General features: G+C 45.3%; 2 protein-coding genes across 3 annotated transcripts; both read right to left on the minus strand.

Annotated features, from left to right (window-relative positions):
- Nucleotides 1–1282: 1282 nt before the first annotated feature.
- On the minus strand, nt 1283–5788 carry LOC142994347 (sodium/potassium-transporting ATPase subunit beta-3-like). 2 transcript variants are annotated; one of them, XM_076145134.1, is made up of 7 exons: nt 5393–5788; nt 4053–4181; nt 3610–3708; nt 3265–3455; nt 2921–2971; nt 2265–2351; nt 1283–2045 (listed from the first exon to the last, which is right to left on the minus strand). In XM_076145134.1, the coding sequence occupies exons 1-7, from the start codon at nt 5505–5507 to the stop codon at nt 1878–1880; spliced, it is 840 nt and encodes a 279-aa protein (XP_076001249.1). In that variant the 5' UTR covers nt 5508–5788; the 3' UTR covers nt 1283–1877. The 2 variants fall into 2 exon arrangements, with proteins under 2 accessions (XP_076001249.1, XP_076001250.1); XM_076145135.1 differs by lacking the exon at nt 2921–2971.
- Nucleotides 5789–8135: 2347 nt separating this feature from the next.
- On the minus strand, nt 8136–16616 carry gk5 (glycerol kinase 5). The gene is made up of 17 exons (XM_076144527.1): nt 16463–16616; nt 15775–16101; nt 15188–15281; nt 14903–14978; nt 14704–14797; nt 14379–14510; nt 13849–13924; nt 13513–13574; nt 13304–13377; nt 12557–12617; nt 11903–12029; nt 11691–11795; nt 11456–11550; nt 10927–11030; nt 10786–10845; nt 10444–10577; nt 8136–9990 (listed from the first exon to the last, which is right to left on the minus strand). Exons 2-17 carry the CDS (start codon nt 15898–15900, stop codon nt 9833–9835), a joined length of 1578 nt encoding a protein of 525 aa, XP_076000642.1. The 5' UTR covers nt 15901–16101; nt 16463–16616; the 3' UTR covers nt 8136–9832.
- Nucleotides 16617–16690: the final 74 nt, after the last annotated feature.

Raw genomic sequence — 16690 nt, forward strand, 5'->3', positions numbered from 1 at the left:
TGTTTGGTAAGAATAAACAAAAATAGATTTTTACTGCTTTCTTATTATGGAGAAACAAACTAATAAAATAAAATACCTCAACCTCGTGAAATATATATATAAAACAGTATATATAGTATGTAAGTCAAATTGCATTGCTTCAGACTGACTATTTGCGTTTGTGTTGTTTCTGCTTCCCTCGTGTGGCAAAAGTTTTGTACTGCAACGACAATGACCAATTTTCAGTACGATTGAGTCGACTCTCTCTCTCTCCGTCTCTCTCTCTCCCTCTCTCTCTCTCTCTCTCTCTCGCTCTCTCGCTCTCCCTCTGCTGTTCAGGAATCAAAAGCTTTTTCCCACGCATGGTGTGATTTCATTTTACATCCCCAGTTATTCAAATGTGTCTATCTGTGAGTATCAGAAGAAGAAGAAGGTAACACCGATACAAATTAAACAAATTATTAACAAAAATAGACAGTAGGAAACCAAATTTTTTTCTTCAAAATCACCTTTATTCCACATTATTTCATCAGGCCTTAAGGCACCCTGAAGAGATGTTACATGTTCTTTCATATATGGGTTCCTTATAAGACTGTGTAAACATAGCTTTGAATAAGATAATTTCCTGTAAATCTTTGCTTAAATTATTTCTTTACAGTGCACATACATTGTGTTTTGTGACAAAAAATACAGTGTGAATTAAGTAAATATGGTAGATAGTGTATATATATGTACATTGAAGAGTAATAGATTGGCAGACAATCAGATCGACAGGCTGAAGAAGAGAGCAAACTAACAAACAATCTTTGAGACCCAGATAGATATACAGAGCACATAAAGATAAACAGTACATAGTTACAGTGAACTCCAGCGCCTCTCATCTCCCTATGAGCAATTAACACTGAACCATTTGTGTTTGTGTGTCACCACCTCAACCACCAACTTATCCCCCAGCAGCCCATTAGGTGGACTGAGACTACAATCTAGCCCTGGATCACTCTGCCACAAGCTGGCTGCTGCGGCGGAGAGGTGAGAGCGTAAACAGGAAGACGGGTAGACAGACAGACAGACATGCAGACAGACGGACAGACGGCACAAGACTGGGTTGTGGTTAAAGCAGACCACAACACAAAGATCTATCTATAATTCCCTAAATATGTTCAGGATCACAATGTATTCATATGTAGAAAGGGACTTTGTAATTGGCATTTCATATACAAGGATACAGTGGCTATACTTGATTATCAAGATAAGTATCTATGCATCTTTGTGATGTGGTAATGTGACTTTTTCTGGGAATGTGTTGGCGATGTTCTATTTGATCAGATATATTATACAGCATGATAAAAACCCTTTCAAAACCAGCAGTATTATCTTTGTTCATTCTGTTTTGTGTCATAAAAACAGCACTCACTTCCTGACAGCAGCGCAATCTAAAATAAGGAATTTAAAAAATGTATTCGCAATAACTCAACTGCTCCGGATGGCTTGTTTTGGAATGGCTATGACTCATCTAATCTCATCGATACTAACAAAACAAAAACAGTGGGTGAGGAATGGACAGTGCAACATGTGAATGTATAGATGGATGTATAGATGGATGGATGGATGGCGTGGTCTAGTCAGGAGCAGAGCCCGTGTCTTCTCTGGTTAGATCAGCAAGAAATGGTGAAAGAAAAGAAGGGTCAGAATGTCATCATAGGCAACATTAGACATCTAACTGGCTCGCCTACATGAAGCCAAACAGCTCTGCATGTAACTGTTTGCCCACTATCACACACACATCCCAAATGCCTTTCTTTGTGACGTATATTGACGCTTCCTTCCTTTGTTTTTTATAAATCCTTAGCGACATGGGGGCAGCCTCTGCATCGCATCCTTCGCCAGCCTCCGTCTCCTTACTCAACCACCTTGATCCTGAAGGTAACGCGGCCCAGGAACTTGTCCCTTTCGTTGTCGTTGAGCAGGTCAGTGCCCTCTACCCTGCACTCCACAGGCAGCTCCTTGTTGTAGTCCTCCTTGGTCATCAGGAGCTTCACAGCCACCAGCGGCTGCACATAGGTCGTCTGCATCAGCAAAGGAAGACACAGACGGCCATAAAGATGCAGCAATTTAAGGATACTTGCTGGATTTAAAGCATCCGTCTATAAGATTGACAACTGAGTTAAATGGATAGAATGATTTTGACCTTAAAGGTGTTTCCCCAAATCAGATTCCGTCAGTAGGTGGCGCTACAGAGGTGTTTATGGATGCAGATCAGGTTGTGATGAGGCTTGAACACTTACATGAGCTTTCTTGCCATAGTAGGGGAAATACATCTTATCAATACGTCCCTCACCGGGGAAATACTGCATCTGGACAGGGTTCTCTTTCTACACAGAAGCGGAGGGAAAGGTTGTAGTTAGGGCAACTCTGAAGAAGAGGAGGAGACTTATAATTATGTTGTATTACATAAAATGAGACATCTTTGTTTAAGGTTCACAAGACAGGACGTGACATAAAGGAAAAGCAATAACCCTCATTTGTTAGTGAGGTGATTTCAATGGACGAGCAAGCGTGACGTGTGTTTCCCTTTGAGTCTACGAGCGCACAATTGGAATCTGAAATCGACTTGGAAATGGGAAGCAGGTTTTGTGGCACTAGGATGGGTTGAAGGCATTAGCGGCTCCTGCATAATAATGACCCTGTTAGATCATGAATCACATTGAACCTACTGGCCCAATCCTGATTATTTACATATTATCTTACCCTAAAGCCGTCAGTGACAGCATGCAGAAAGAAATCAGAAACAAAAAAACAAACAAAAGGAAGGGAAAAAACCAAATCAACAAAAATACATTGAGACTGTTATGATCATCATTATGACAGAAATTAAAAAGACAAAATACACAATACACACAAACATGTGACACACGTATTAGGCAGGAAACATGGTGTTTACTTTTACTGTGCAGTTAATGTACGGATCTCCACGGGGCTTCAGGCCGATGATCTGAGATGTGACGGGAAAAAGGGGAAGAAGATGTTAAGCATTGAACTGAATGAACATTTATTTTGTGTGTTGGGAATTTGGGATCAAGTCCCTGAAAGCAGAGATTCAAATCTCTGAGAAGGAGAAGGACGAAGAAAGGGAATCAAGAGAGGAAGTAAAGGTCATGAAGGAGCAAACAAAGGATACATTCAACCCTTTGAAAAACACTATAGCAAGAGAGAGGGAGAGAGAGAGGTCAACCAATCAATTAATCAATCACCCAATCAAAGGATCAAAGTGTATGTGGGCGTTACCCTGTTCATTTTCAGGAGAATGCAGGGTTTTCCCTCAGAATATCCAAAGTTAGTGTCAGACAGGCCGGCGCAGCGACTCAGGAAGCTCCTCTTAAACTGACAGGCTTTCTTGTTCATGTCTTCGCTCTCCTGGTCAAAGTACTCCCCCGGAGGGCAGAGTTCATTGCTCTCCTGCTCCGTGTCGTTATAACCTGAGAGGAGAGACAGAGAGAGCCAGAGGGAAAGAGGCAGAGAGAGAGAGAGGAGATGGAAAAACATGGAGGTGATTGTATTACAGCTGGCAGCTACGGCTTTCAATCCATTTCAATATCACTTCATTAGTGTAGCAGTGAGATGTGCATTTACTTTTCAGGAAGGAGTCCAGGTGTTGGACGTAGAGCTCATAGGAGTGTGGGTCGGACTTGTTGAAGTACATATCCAATGAACTGGGACGGATCATCAACCCTGAAACACACACACACACACACAGACATGCTGAGCAAAATCCAATAACGAAAAAATTAGGGTTATGACAGCACAAGTAATCCCAGCTGGGGAAACGTAATGCATCAGGGGTTTGGATTACAGCTCCAGCTCCATCTCTGATATTACTCAGGATGAGATTCCAAAACAGATCGATGCAAAAAGCAGCTGTAAAGCGGCGCGTCGTCGTGACAGCACCTCGCTGACGTATATATGAATAATGGATGTCCCAAAAAAACACACGCCGTCAGCTGAAAGTCTCACTCATTCCCCTGTGTGTGTGTGTGTGTGTGTGTGTGTGTGTGTGTGTGTGTGCAGATACTAACCTGGGTTAGGAACACGGTCATTGTATTTGGGCTTGTAGTCATCCAGAGTGAGCAGCATCACCCACATGGTCAGAGCAAACATGCCCGCCAGGAAACAGTAGAAGACCAAGTAGAATAAGAGAATGAGGGCTGGAGGGAGTGAGAGAAACAGGAATAGACAGAGGAAAGAGGGGAATATAATGAGGGAGAGATCATGTATAATTAAGCATTGTGATTTTGCCACATCTCTTCTCATCAGTCGGCCCGAACTCTCGCAGATGAACCATTTGAGTGAAGCCTCCTTGTGAGAGAAACCATTTTGGATCTGAGGGACATCCTACCGCCGACAAAACCTGAGGTCGTTTCTCAAAGGAGACCTGCAGTTTTCCCGAATTAGGGACGACGCAGCAGCGACCGAAGCGTCTGCTGCCTCATTCATTAACTGAAGAAGCCACACAGTTATAGAAACACCAGATTCAAAATGGTTCACCACCACCACCATCCATCCATCCATCCCTCCATCCATCCATCCATCCATCCATCCAGCGCAGCACTGATGTCCTCTAAGTTGACAATAAAAGGATGGATCCCTGTGCTTCCTGCTGTACACCCCCCCATCTCTCCTTCCTCTCCAACTGTATCCCACAATGCACCTGCCTAGTGCGTGAAAGAGAGCGAGAAAGAGGAGGGAGGGAATCCCATTTGACCTTGACAGGCATGCTAATGTGGGCGGCCATGCAACTGCAATGGAGCATCCCACTGCACAGCAGCAGCACAGGGGCCCAGGCAGCCCCGACAGCCCAGAGAGAGCCTATAGGAGCGGGCTGATGAAGGGAGGGTGCTGTGTTACTACCTCACTCTGCCACTCATTACATAAACCTATAGCTCCATCAGCTACAGGTTCCGCACGATGGCATTGCAAAGGAATGCTGAGGAAACTCCTGCTCGCTCCGATTAGGTAATGATCAGAAGGGGAATGAAGCCATCTGGATTCCATCTCTAACGTAGATGACAATAATCAATAAGCAGCTTTTGCCTGGGTTTGATTGATTACCACCTGGTTGACCATCTCTGCCCTTGCAGCAGAGGCCGGTGCGATACCTCTGATAGCATCACTCCCCTTGGTACACACAGGCTTCTCCTTCACACCTTCATCTAGGCCGATAGCGGCTCCTGAGCTCGTCCAACATGTATTCCAGGGTAATTTAAATCAATCCATATATAACTATACACCATATTAAATAGATCAGGCTTCCTTACATGCTTTGGAATATTAAGAGCAATGCAGCAATGCGCAGGGGGGCAGGCAGAGTGAATGTCATAGCTGATGGATGTGAGGGGGGATCTGCTATTCTGCTTACCCCAGCTGCTGGCCGTGCGACCCAGCACCTCCCCGGTCCTCGGGTTGTAGAAGGAGTCCTTCCAGCTTGACGCATTCTCCTTGTTGCTGGCCGCTTTGTCCTCGGTGCTCGCCATGGTTGTTGGTGTTCGTGCTCCTGTCCTGCGTCCTGTGTCCTGCGTCCTCTGTGCTGTTGCGGTGTCTTTCCCCCTACCTTCTGTCCCCGCAAAGAAACGAGAGGGAGAGAGAGAGAGAGAGAGCGCAGCGGGGCGATGTGATGGGGTGGAGGAAGGAAGGAAGAAGGAGAAGAAGGAGAAGAAGAAGAAGAAGAAGGAGAAGAAGAAGAAGAGAAAGAAGAAGAAGAAGAAGAAGAAGAAGCCGGCGAGGCGGTGGTGACTGGTCGGACCAATGGCTGGGGAAGGAGTGGGCGGTGTGAAGAGAGAGCGAGAGAGAGAGATAGAGAGAGAGAGAGAGAGAGAGAGAGAGAGAGGGAGAGGGGGGGGGGGGGGCAGAAGGAGAGATGCTCTAGCTGGAACAAAAAAAAGAGAAGAGGAAGGTGAAGGAGAGAGAGAGAGAGAGAGAGAGAGAGAGAGAGAGAGAGAGAGAGAGAGAGAGAGAGAGAAATCAGTGACGTCTGAGCTCGTCGTGGCAGCTGATGCAGTGCGACCAGATGGATGTACATTGGCTAATGACGGGGAGACGCACGGAGACGCACCGTTACGCGCAGAAATTATAAATAGAGCGCAGTGTCTTTATGGTGATCAGCGAGCGTTATAGCGGCTGAATCCATATGAGGACACTGGGACCACATCTGACACAACATGTCCGACAGGCTGTATGATCCCGGGGCGGAGAGACGGAAGCCTCCCAAATCTGCGCTCTGTTCCGTGTCAATGAAGTGATTATTATGTGTGTGTGTGTGTGTGTGTGTGTGTGTGTGTGTGTGTGTGTGTGTGTGTGTGTGTGTGTGTGCGTGCGTGCGTGCGCGCGTGCGCGCGTGTGTGCGTGCGTGCGTGAGAGAGAGAGAGACAGAGAGTGTATATGTGTGTTGAACATGTACTCAGTAGTCAAAGTGCCCCGTTTATGATTTATTACAAAATCACTGAGGCTCCTTCTCTCACCTGTGTGTGTGTGTGTGTGTTCGTGTGTGTGCGTGTGTGTTGAGTCACCAAGCCAACCTCTTATATCCTGCAGTCAAGAGTGTATGGATGCAATGCCAATCAGTCTGCAGAGAGCGCTAACACACACACACACACACACACACACACACACACACACAGACACACACATATGAGTCCATACACACATACATGCCAGTCATCAGCAGAGGTGCCGTTGAACAGTACGCCATTTCTGTCTGCGTGCTTGAGCGTAGATATTTGGGGCATTTGCTAATCCTTGTTGCTATGGCAATAGAGCACTACTGAAACTAGAATGTGTGAGTGTGTGTGTGTGTGTGGATGAGAGAGAGAGAGAGAGGGTGCACAAGTGTAAACAGATGTGTCAAAGTTAACAAAGAACACATTTCAAGTGTGACAAGCGTCCACTCTCATCCCTGCATTATTAAATACTTATATAAGTGTGTTTGCACCAATTCAAGAGCCATAAACAGTCAAAGTATGTTTCCCCCAGTCAAATGTGTCCACTGGCAACACGTACACACACACACACATGTTATACCAAGAAAGTTCATAAAATGGAAGGACTTGGGGAGAGTGAATGAATGAAGCATTGTGGCAGCAGGGGGAGACAAAAAAGAAACACAAAAGCTCAACTTTCAACCCCCTGACACTCTCTCAGAACAGACCCAGTGTGTGTGTGTGTGTGTGTGTGTGAGAGCGAGCGAGAGGGAGAGAGAATTATGACCCTTGACGCAGGGTTCAGTCAAGTATGGGGGAGGGGGAGTGGAGCAAATGGTCGCAATGCATCCACTTCCTGCTGTCAGAATGAATTTGTTGCAAGGCAGAACCACAACTCATACAATGCAGCACAATACACACACACACACACACCGCTCCGTCTGATTAGTGTGAGAGCCCCCAGCACTGATTCATGGGCTAGTCCTGTCTGTCTCTAACACATTCTCTCTACCAAAGCAGCCCACCGCCACTTAAGCCCACTGGCAAACGCTGCCCATGTGCCGGGTGAGAAAGAGCTGCAAAGCCGAGAGTGTGAGATTGACAGCTCTGTCAGAGGAAGCGTTTGCTGCTGGGGTGTGTGTTTGTGTGTGTGTGTGTGTGTGTGTGTGTGTGTGAGGGGGGTGGGGTGCAGAAACGCTTTACTGTATGGAACTGTATGATTCAAGCATCAAACTCTCCTCTCCTCCATCTCTGAGTGAACGAGCACACAGTCCTCCCATTGTTGAGGAAACCCCCTTTCTGTGCACTCAATTAGCACCCCCTTCACCATACCAGCACCATGAGCGGAGATACACACCCCATTTGTTCTCTCGGTCCATCCACAAGCTACCATAGCAACCCTCACAGTAAGGTTGGTCACATCAATGGGAAGCAGTCCCTCCGCTCATCTGATGGACAGTGTTTCCTATAATTCCTCATGCATGAGACAACTACATCTCCCCAAAGTCCTCCAGGGGGTTAAAGCCTTCTGTTCATCCACTCACACTGTGGCACTCATGTACGAGAGAGAGAGACAGAGAGACAGAGAGACAGATCAACAAAGAGAACCACTGATCATGTCATGAATAATACTCTCTTCTCACAGTCACACACAAAGTTGCGCTTTGATGCATTTTTGGTAATAAATTGTTGGTTTATTATTTCCCAACAGGTTGGGATGTTTACATTTGCCATCCAAGAACTGAATGAAGTACAATTTGTACAAAATCTCACATTCTACAACCTGAAATTTCATTTTGGTCATGTGTTAAGGTCGTCCTTCTGCATAGTGTTCATCCATTCCATCCTACACACTACATATACAGCTCTAGTATACGCATACAATTACAGTATTGAGAATGGAAAAACAGTTCACACACAATGAGAATGGACACTTTCTTTCTAATTCACAGTTAACATTATTTGAGTAATTGGTGTTGAATATGAGCCGATACGTCGTCACATCACTATTACTAAAACACTGTTGTTCATCATATCAAGCAAAAGCTTTGATCCGAAACATCGCCGCACGCCGTCGCCGTGGTGGCGCCTGTGGCCTGAGACTCGACAGTGTAAACTCTTTTACGGTTAGGACGATAACACCAGGCAGTGTCATCACTCAGTCATGTTTTCGAAGTGTGCTACAGGCGTATTTTAGGACAGATCCAGCTCCGTTTCAGAGCATGATCCAATTTGTTCAAAAGCAAAACAGTTATTTGATGTCTGATACTGCTGCATGGACAAAGACGCTGTGTATCTGTGTGTGTATGAGCCGATACACAAAGCTGTTAAAAAGGAAGAGTTATGTACCAACATATCCCCAAAATCACTACAAAGCTGCACATTAACATATTGGAATACGAGAAATCAGTTGGACTTTCCTGTATAGAGCAAAATATAAACAATACTGTTTGTTCCAGTAACATTTAAACAGCAGCATCAACATACACCGTGTCTGATCATTGCATTAGTTTAAGCATTTAGCTTTCAGTACTGAGCAAGTGAAGGCATCGCTCACCGTCACAGAAACAAACCTGTTCCAGAGTCCTCAAAGGCAGCATGCATCAGATTTATCCTGAGGCCTCAAAAATACAAAGCTAATACTGAGGAGACTCGTTCCCAGAGCCCAATTAAGAGATGGGGCTGTGTCACATTGTTATTAACCTCCTTAAGTCTGGTTTTGGGGGCAAAAATGGGGCAAAAATGACAAAAAGAAGCACAGAGAATACATTTCTTTTCAAATGTGGCTTCCAGTTCACTTCATGTAGTGTGTGTGTGTGTGTGTGTGTGTGGTTGCCATGGCGGGTTGCGAAATTAATTAAAAGGCTGTAAAAAAGCATTCATTAGCACCCCCATGTGGGAAATATGTGAACATTCCAACTGGCTACAGAACGGAGAGTGAGCAGGCACCCGGCCGGGGGAGTGAGATGTGGAATGGCGTGACGGTAACTTTGATAAGGCTGCTTGGGTGTCGCTTCGCATCAAGTAATGGAACGTGTCACACCCTGTTGAGGCTGTGAAAATGGCTGAGAGAAACACAGGCTGGATCGGTCCCGGGCTCCTCCTCCCCGTTATCCTTTCTTCACGGCTATTAGTGCTGTGCCATGACTTCAGTGCTTATGACCTTCAGTTGCATGTTGCTTAACAGAATCTAACCCAGAAGATGAAGTCGCCGTTCTCCTGTTGTTCAGTCCCATCACCAGATATCAATATTGATTTTTACGAGGCGCCCTTAATTATTCTAGCTGCTGCTCTTCGCCCCAGAATACTTCATTATGCTGGAACAGCGCTTACAGATCAACTTCAAAATCCGCCTCCGTCCGCCTGTGTGTGTGTGTCCGCTGTCAAGACTTGCTGTACCAGTTCAAGGAGCGACTCAGCGCTCTTTCCCAGCTCTCCAGCTCTGTGGTGTGCACGGGGCTCGTTTTCAGAGCCGTTTTGGGCATGAAGACCTTGTCGGTACGCTGCAGCTTCTTCAGCTCCTCCCTTGTCCTCCAGAAACCTGCAGGGACACGGGGACTTAGTGTGAGAGGATGAAGGACATTTGATTTGACATGGACTAATGTATAATGAACTAATTAAACAATGTCAACGATAAGATACCAAACTTTGTTGCACCGGCTTCTGTCTGCCATTTTATTCATTTCTGATTCTATGTTTCGGATTTAAAATATGGTAGAAATGTTGCAAGATTATTAGAGAAAAACTCCCACATATACACTAATATTTGATATCTAAAAGAGTAAATGAAGTTGTCCAGGTCTGCTTGACAGAATAACATTACATCTAAGTCTACAGACATTAGTCCCTCTACCCTAAAAGCTGTGTAGTATCAGGATAATGTCACTTACCCTTCTAAATATACATGCACATGCTATGTTTCAGATAGAAGAACATATACTGTACTGTGTGTGTGTGTGTGTGTGTGTGTGTGTGTCTTGCTTTCTCTACGTACCCGTTCCAAGTCCAGCAACAAAAGCAGCCCCCAGACACGACATCTCATAGTCCAGCGGTCTGGATACTTTCCTCCCAAACAGGTCTGCGGTCAGCTGCATTACAAAGTCATTGGAGGAAACGCCACCATCCACCCTGTGTGTGTGTGAGTGTGTGCGAGCGAGAGAGAGAGAGAGAGAGAGAGAGAGAGAGACGGAGGACTCAATCATAGCTACATTGTCATGCAACAGCAGTCTAGTCACTATTGTGTCCACTCCTGAGTCGACCAGGCAGGATGTGGGGGAGCAAAAAGTTCCACACCCAGGTCCTGTTTGGTGACTACAGTGGATGAGGAGCAGCTCACCGTATCCTGGTGATGGGGATGTCAGTCTCCTTCAGCATGATCTCATACAGCTGCTTGTTCCTGGAGAGTAGGAACACGGCGTCAGTGTGTGAGAGAAAGTGAGCGGGGAGCGTCGGGAGAAGAAGGAAACGCCCGACTCACCTGAAGGCCACAGACTCCAGGATGGCACGGACCAGGTGGGATTTGGTGGTGGAGGGTTTGAGGCCCATAAAGGAGGCGCAGGCTTTGGGGTCGTTCAGAGGAGCCTATGGATGTACAAACACACATCAGTGACTAATGTGTACGAGGCAAACGCACAACTTCAATACAGATAATCCCACAGTCTCTGTCAGCTAGAGAGCAGATATAGTGTTTAATGTGGGTGTGTGGAGTCTAATCGATCTAGGCGTGAACATTTACTGACAAAAATGTATGAATGAAACATGGACAAACATTATTGACACACACTTACACATGCCAGATCACAATGGAGAGCAGAGAGAGAGAGACAGAGACACGTTACAGACGGGCAAACAAAAAACACAAACAGCCGATTCTTGCAAAACATCAATATCCGACCACATTAGCTACACACAGTATACACACTGCTTTATTATGAACGATTACACACACGCAAAAAGGCAAACTGGGCGTCGACGCAGTCAGGCATGTTGCAGATGTTCGCATGTACCTGCAGGCCACTGAAGGAAGGGACGAAACACACGCCGTCTGAGTCGGCCACGCTGTTGGCCATGGCAGCCGTCTGTTGGATGTCCGAGAACAGGTCTGCCCACACACACACACACACACACACACACACACACACACACACACACAAACAAACACACACACACACAATCAAAAACCTTTCTTGACCTAGGTACAGTGTGAATAAGGTGAGACAGAAATGGGCGGTCCTCACTCACCGAGCTCCTTGGCCCAGTTGATGGCTGTGCCCGTGTCTGCTGCGTTGCCCTCGGCGAGATACACCACCTCTGAGCCGATCTTCCACCCCACCAGAGGATACAAACCTACAGACGTAACACACACACACACAACACACGTCTGCATACCTGGCCACATTATGGAAACAATCCTCCTTGTGTGTGTGTTCTGTTTGTCGTTTGTCGCGCTTTACCTGCTACGGACGTGTGTGGTTTGCTACCGGTGTTGATGTCCATGAAGGTGCCCGTTCCCATGGTGATCTTAACATCGCCGATGTCAAAGCAGCACTCTCCAAACATGGCCGCCTGCTGGTCAGCCATCTAAGACAGAAGGTTGCAATCATTCAAACACTGTGGAACGCTCACGACTCCACTAAAGTCAAACTTTCTGTTTCATTCTTCTAACCTCAAGCTCAGGACTAAACAAACTCAATTAGAAACTTGTTGTCACGCTGCCTTGAGTGTGAACAACGTGGTTCCTTCTGTGTGAGTTTCATTCTGAATGTTTCCTCTCCTCTGGCCTGTTCCAATAAAAGCCTGGAAACTTCACTCCTTCTGTTTGGCTGTGTATGAAAACAGACTCGGCCTGTGTGTTTGGACTCAGAGACTCTTACGGCTGTTTGCACACCTGGATTCGGTTCGGTTGGTTTCAAATTGTATAAAATGAATGACAACATTGTCCCTAGGCAATCTACTGCTGCTTTACTATCCTATCCAGGCTGTTTTCTGTATGCAAGCACTCAATTCTTTGTTAACACATAGTTGGTGACGTCATCTTGGGGACACACTCCCATCCACAACGTTTCTAATCTGACACATTGATAAGGGTGTGAATTGTGGACACTCACCAGTGACATGATGGGAATGGACTCTCCAAAGATGGACGGGTCTGTGCAGCCAAAGTGATGGCTGGAAAACAGAGACACAACCTGAGCCACAGAACTCTGAGGTGTCACTGAATCAAGACTTAAACTTACACACTTAAATACGATGACATTGAAATTTAAGTGGGAACACCATGACCGCCTTTATTTACATTAGGAGACAGGACTCATAAATGTAAACATTTCGTAAGTATCTATAAAGAGATCTTACTGTTTAGACTTTCTACCAGTTTTCCAAAATAAAAGCCTTTCCACAGAATGAACTCCACATATTATCGTGGTTTTATTGAAGTGATATCGAGTGTATTGTGTTTCGTGCAAGCAGAGTTGATCATGAGAACAGCCACCATGCAGGAACTGGTGTGTTTGGTTCTACTTCTTTCCGCCCAGTTGCTATTTGAAACCGCGCCCTATATCTAACTACTGACCTGCAACTTCAAATAAGACACACACACACACACACACACACACACACACACACACACACACACACACACACACACACACACACACACACACACACACACACACACACACACACACACACACACACACACACACACACACACACACACACACACACGGCCTTAGACCTGATGCAGCCTGACCCAACAGTCACTGCTTCTGATCTAGCATGACTAACTGACTAATGAAGCTCTTGTGACTTTTACTTAGACGTGACTGAGGAAGTTCAGCGAATGAGTGACTCACCCTGTGTTTTCTACTATTGGGAGAATGGAGAGCGGCACAGACAAGAGAGAAGAAAAGAACCCACTCCAACACATCTGTGAAATAAAGGGGGATCAGATTGAGACAGATAAGATCAATAAACATGCTGCAATTCACTATATTGAGATACAATATGTGCTTAAACTCATGCAGGGACATCATGAACACACACAGTATGAGTGGAACCAGACCTGATAGGAGTCAAAAAAACCAGTTGCGCTGGCATTAGAGTAATCAGTGGCATGGACACGTCCTGAAACACATAAAGGATGCAGGCATGTAATAAGAAATTCCCTTTTCAGAGGGAAAACCACATCCCAACACACACCCTGTCCCACGAGAGCTAAGACATTTCCTTGAAATTTCAGCCGATCAATGATGCAATGGGATTAGAAACACAAAGAACGTTCTGTCTTGGTCTTAAAACCGTGTTTGGTGTCGCACAAAACGGTGTTACGGTACAGCCGCAGAGGACATTTGGCTCCAGGGAGAGAAGTTCAACATAAAAGAGTGAACAGTGAACGCACCTTTTGTCAGCTTGTACAGGAGCCATGTGTCTATAGTTCCAAAGCAGCAGTTACCCTCTGCCACAGCTTCACGAAGCTGGAAGGAGAAAAAGAGCACAGTTAGGCTGATAGGATGGACAGATGAGGAACAGCTGAGCTGTGGGGGGGAGGGGGGGGGGGTCTCAGAATGTCACAGTACACCTTTAAACTGCTGTCATTTGATGTTTGCTGTCTCTACTCTTTTAGCCATATATGACTCCGTACTTCCTTCCCATTTCTGTGGCACTGTAATGAAAAAATCCCTTTATGTTCTTTCCTGCTCGGTCAGTGGTCACAGCTGATCTTGGCCAACACTTGACTGCGTTTCTCTCAGCAGTTCTGTAAAAATGATTTATTATTCCATCATTACAAAGGCTGTTTTGACAACAGCAAGTCCGTCTAACACTGAATGTGCAGTTCAGACCAGGAAACGTGACACTTGTACTTACAAAGCAGGTCAATGTGCTCACTGCTGCTGTAAGGTAAATATCAGCCCACACACACACACACACCTGCTCGTAGTGTGTAAGAGCCCAGATAAGACGCATGGTGACATGTTGAGTGGAGAAGACGATAAGACTTGCAGCGAGGTAGCGTGTTTTCCTGGACAGGAAGTAGAGCACCTTCGTTGTGGCCTGGATTACCTGGGGTTGTCATTGAAACAATCAAAGCCACATGGAATGAAGACACCTGACTTTGATATCTTTGTGACAAACAACATTTTTGACCAAGGCTGCATTTGAAATCTGATCTTTCTCCACACATATCTTCTCTTTGCCTTCATCTCACTGGAATGTCAATGGAAACACAACACAGGCTCTTGAACTGTGGACTCACTTTCATTGTGTAGGATCTGTTCCAGGACCTCACCAGCTCTGCAGCTCTCTGGTCCTGCCAGGTGATGAAGTTATGAAAAGGCTCTCCGGTGGTCCTGTCAAAGTAAAGACCAAAGCATGAGCGTGAGCCAGCAAGGGAGCGGAAACTAAGCAGAATAAGATTTTTGCTTGAATAGCTCCGAAAATAGTTTCTTGCCAACCTGTTCCATGTCGTGAAGGTTCCTCGTTGGGTTGTAATGCCCAGAGCCTCGATCTGATGCATATGTAATCCAGCATCTATAATGTGAAGAGCAGCACAACAAAGACACTAAGACGCACAACATTTCTTATGTTTATCAGATAATACAGCAACAGTGTTTGCCAATAAGTGTACCGTTTAAAATGATGCATCCAGTTTAACCACACCTGAGTGTAGCTGCTGTAACACACACACACACACACACACACACACACACACACACACACGCAAGAAGGTCCGACTGTACCTTGCATAGCTCCTTTAACCACAGAGACGAAATCTGTCCATATCACCTCTGGGTCCACCTCTACCCAGCCAACCTCAGGATAAACAGGAACACCCTGGCAAACGTGTTAAGAGATATCATAATCACATCATCCACATTTATATAGGTACCCTTATAGATAACCTTTACTAAGATAACTTCAGTTTACAATCCATAATACAAGATGACCAGAAGCCTCCACAAGAACTCCTAATCTATAGTTTAAAGTTTGATTGGCATTCTAAACGTTAAAGTACTTACTACAGCAAAAAGGAAATGCACAGAACTGGCTGAAACCTGTCAAACTGGATGGATTAGACGCTTTACTTCCACCGTGCTTTCAAATCCACCTAATAAGAAATCTTTTGAAAAGGTCTCATAGTGGCAATAATTGATTCTGTGGATAATACTTAAATTTGAAAAAAAGAAAAATAGGAGTACAGCTGAGTCCTGAAGCGAGTCCTCACATTTCTTAGGAGTTGTGTGTGGTTTTGTGTGATTTTGTGTAAATGAATGAGGATAAAAAGTGGCACAGTCCTTTAGTTTTAGAGAGGAAAAATTAACTCTACCTTGGTGGTACAGGACCCTCTGATCTTGGCCTCCTTGTCATAGACGTGACATCGGATTGATGTTGAACCAACGTCCACAGACAGAATGAATTTCTCCTTATTGAAGCCGTTCCTCTGCGTGCCCATGGTGAAGCTCCTGTCCCGTAAAGGTTCACAGCCGCAGTCCCAGCTCCCCCATGCCTCCGCTCCCAACGGTGACAACAGGTGTGACCCAATAAGACCTTGACTCCTCTGTGCCCTAGTTTGTTGTTGCTGTCACCTTCGGACCACAAACGGGCACGTCTAGTTCAACCAGTCCACGGACACGTCTAGTTCAACCAGTTCAACCTACAGGGAGCCGACACACAGCATCACAACACTGATACACTAAAACTAAACTAACTTCAAGAAAACTCGGTCGCCGTGAGTCACAATAACAACCACAAAATAATATCCACACAACACTTTAGTAAAACTCAACGTTTGACTCCAAATTTTGTCCAATATTTCCGCATTGTTTCCTAAATGCTGTTTCCTTTCAGTTTCAGATGAGTTTCTAACACTAGCTGGCTAATTGACGCTGGTGTTGTGTTCATTACAAAATATCCAGTGAGGCGCTTGCAACTACAACTACAATATCAATACTATTTGCCGACACATAAGCATAATTAATATTAACTACACATATATAACATGGTGGAATATTTACCGAGTAGATGTTGAATTGACGTTTATTGGGGGGAATTGTAGTGGTTGTTGTCTCTAAATCATTACGTGTGCCAGAAGGCGAACACCATACTAGCGCTCGCTGGTCTCATTCTTCTTCTCCTAGCATTTATGACAGCTTCAACGCCTCTATGCTTATTCGTGCCCTCTATCGGAGAGTCATGAAAATTACAACATCCGCGTTTCCCCCTTTTCGGCTTCCATAGTTATA

This window comes from Genypterus blacodes, unplaced genomic scaffold (genome assembly GCF_046128005.1).
Source record: "Genypterus blacodes isolate CSIRO-AG114 ecotype Tasmania unplaced genomic scaffold, CSIRO-AGI_Gbla_v1 ptg000029l_1, whole genome shotgun sequence".
In the NCBI taxonomy this organism is placed as follows: Eukaryota; Metazoa; Chordata; class Actinopteri; order Ophidiiformes; family Ophidiidae; genus Genypterus; species Genypterus blacodes.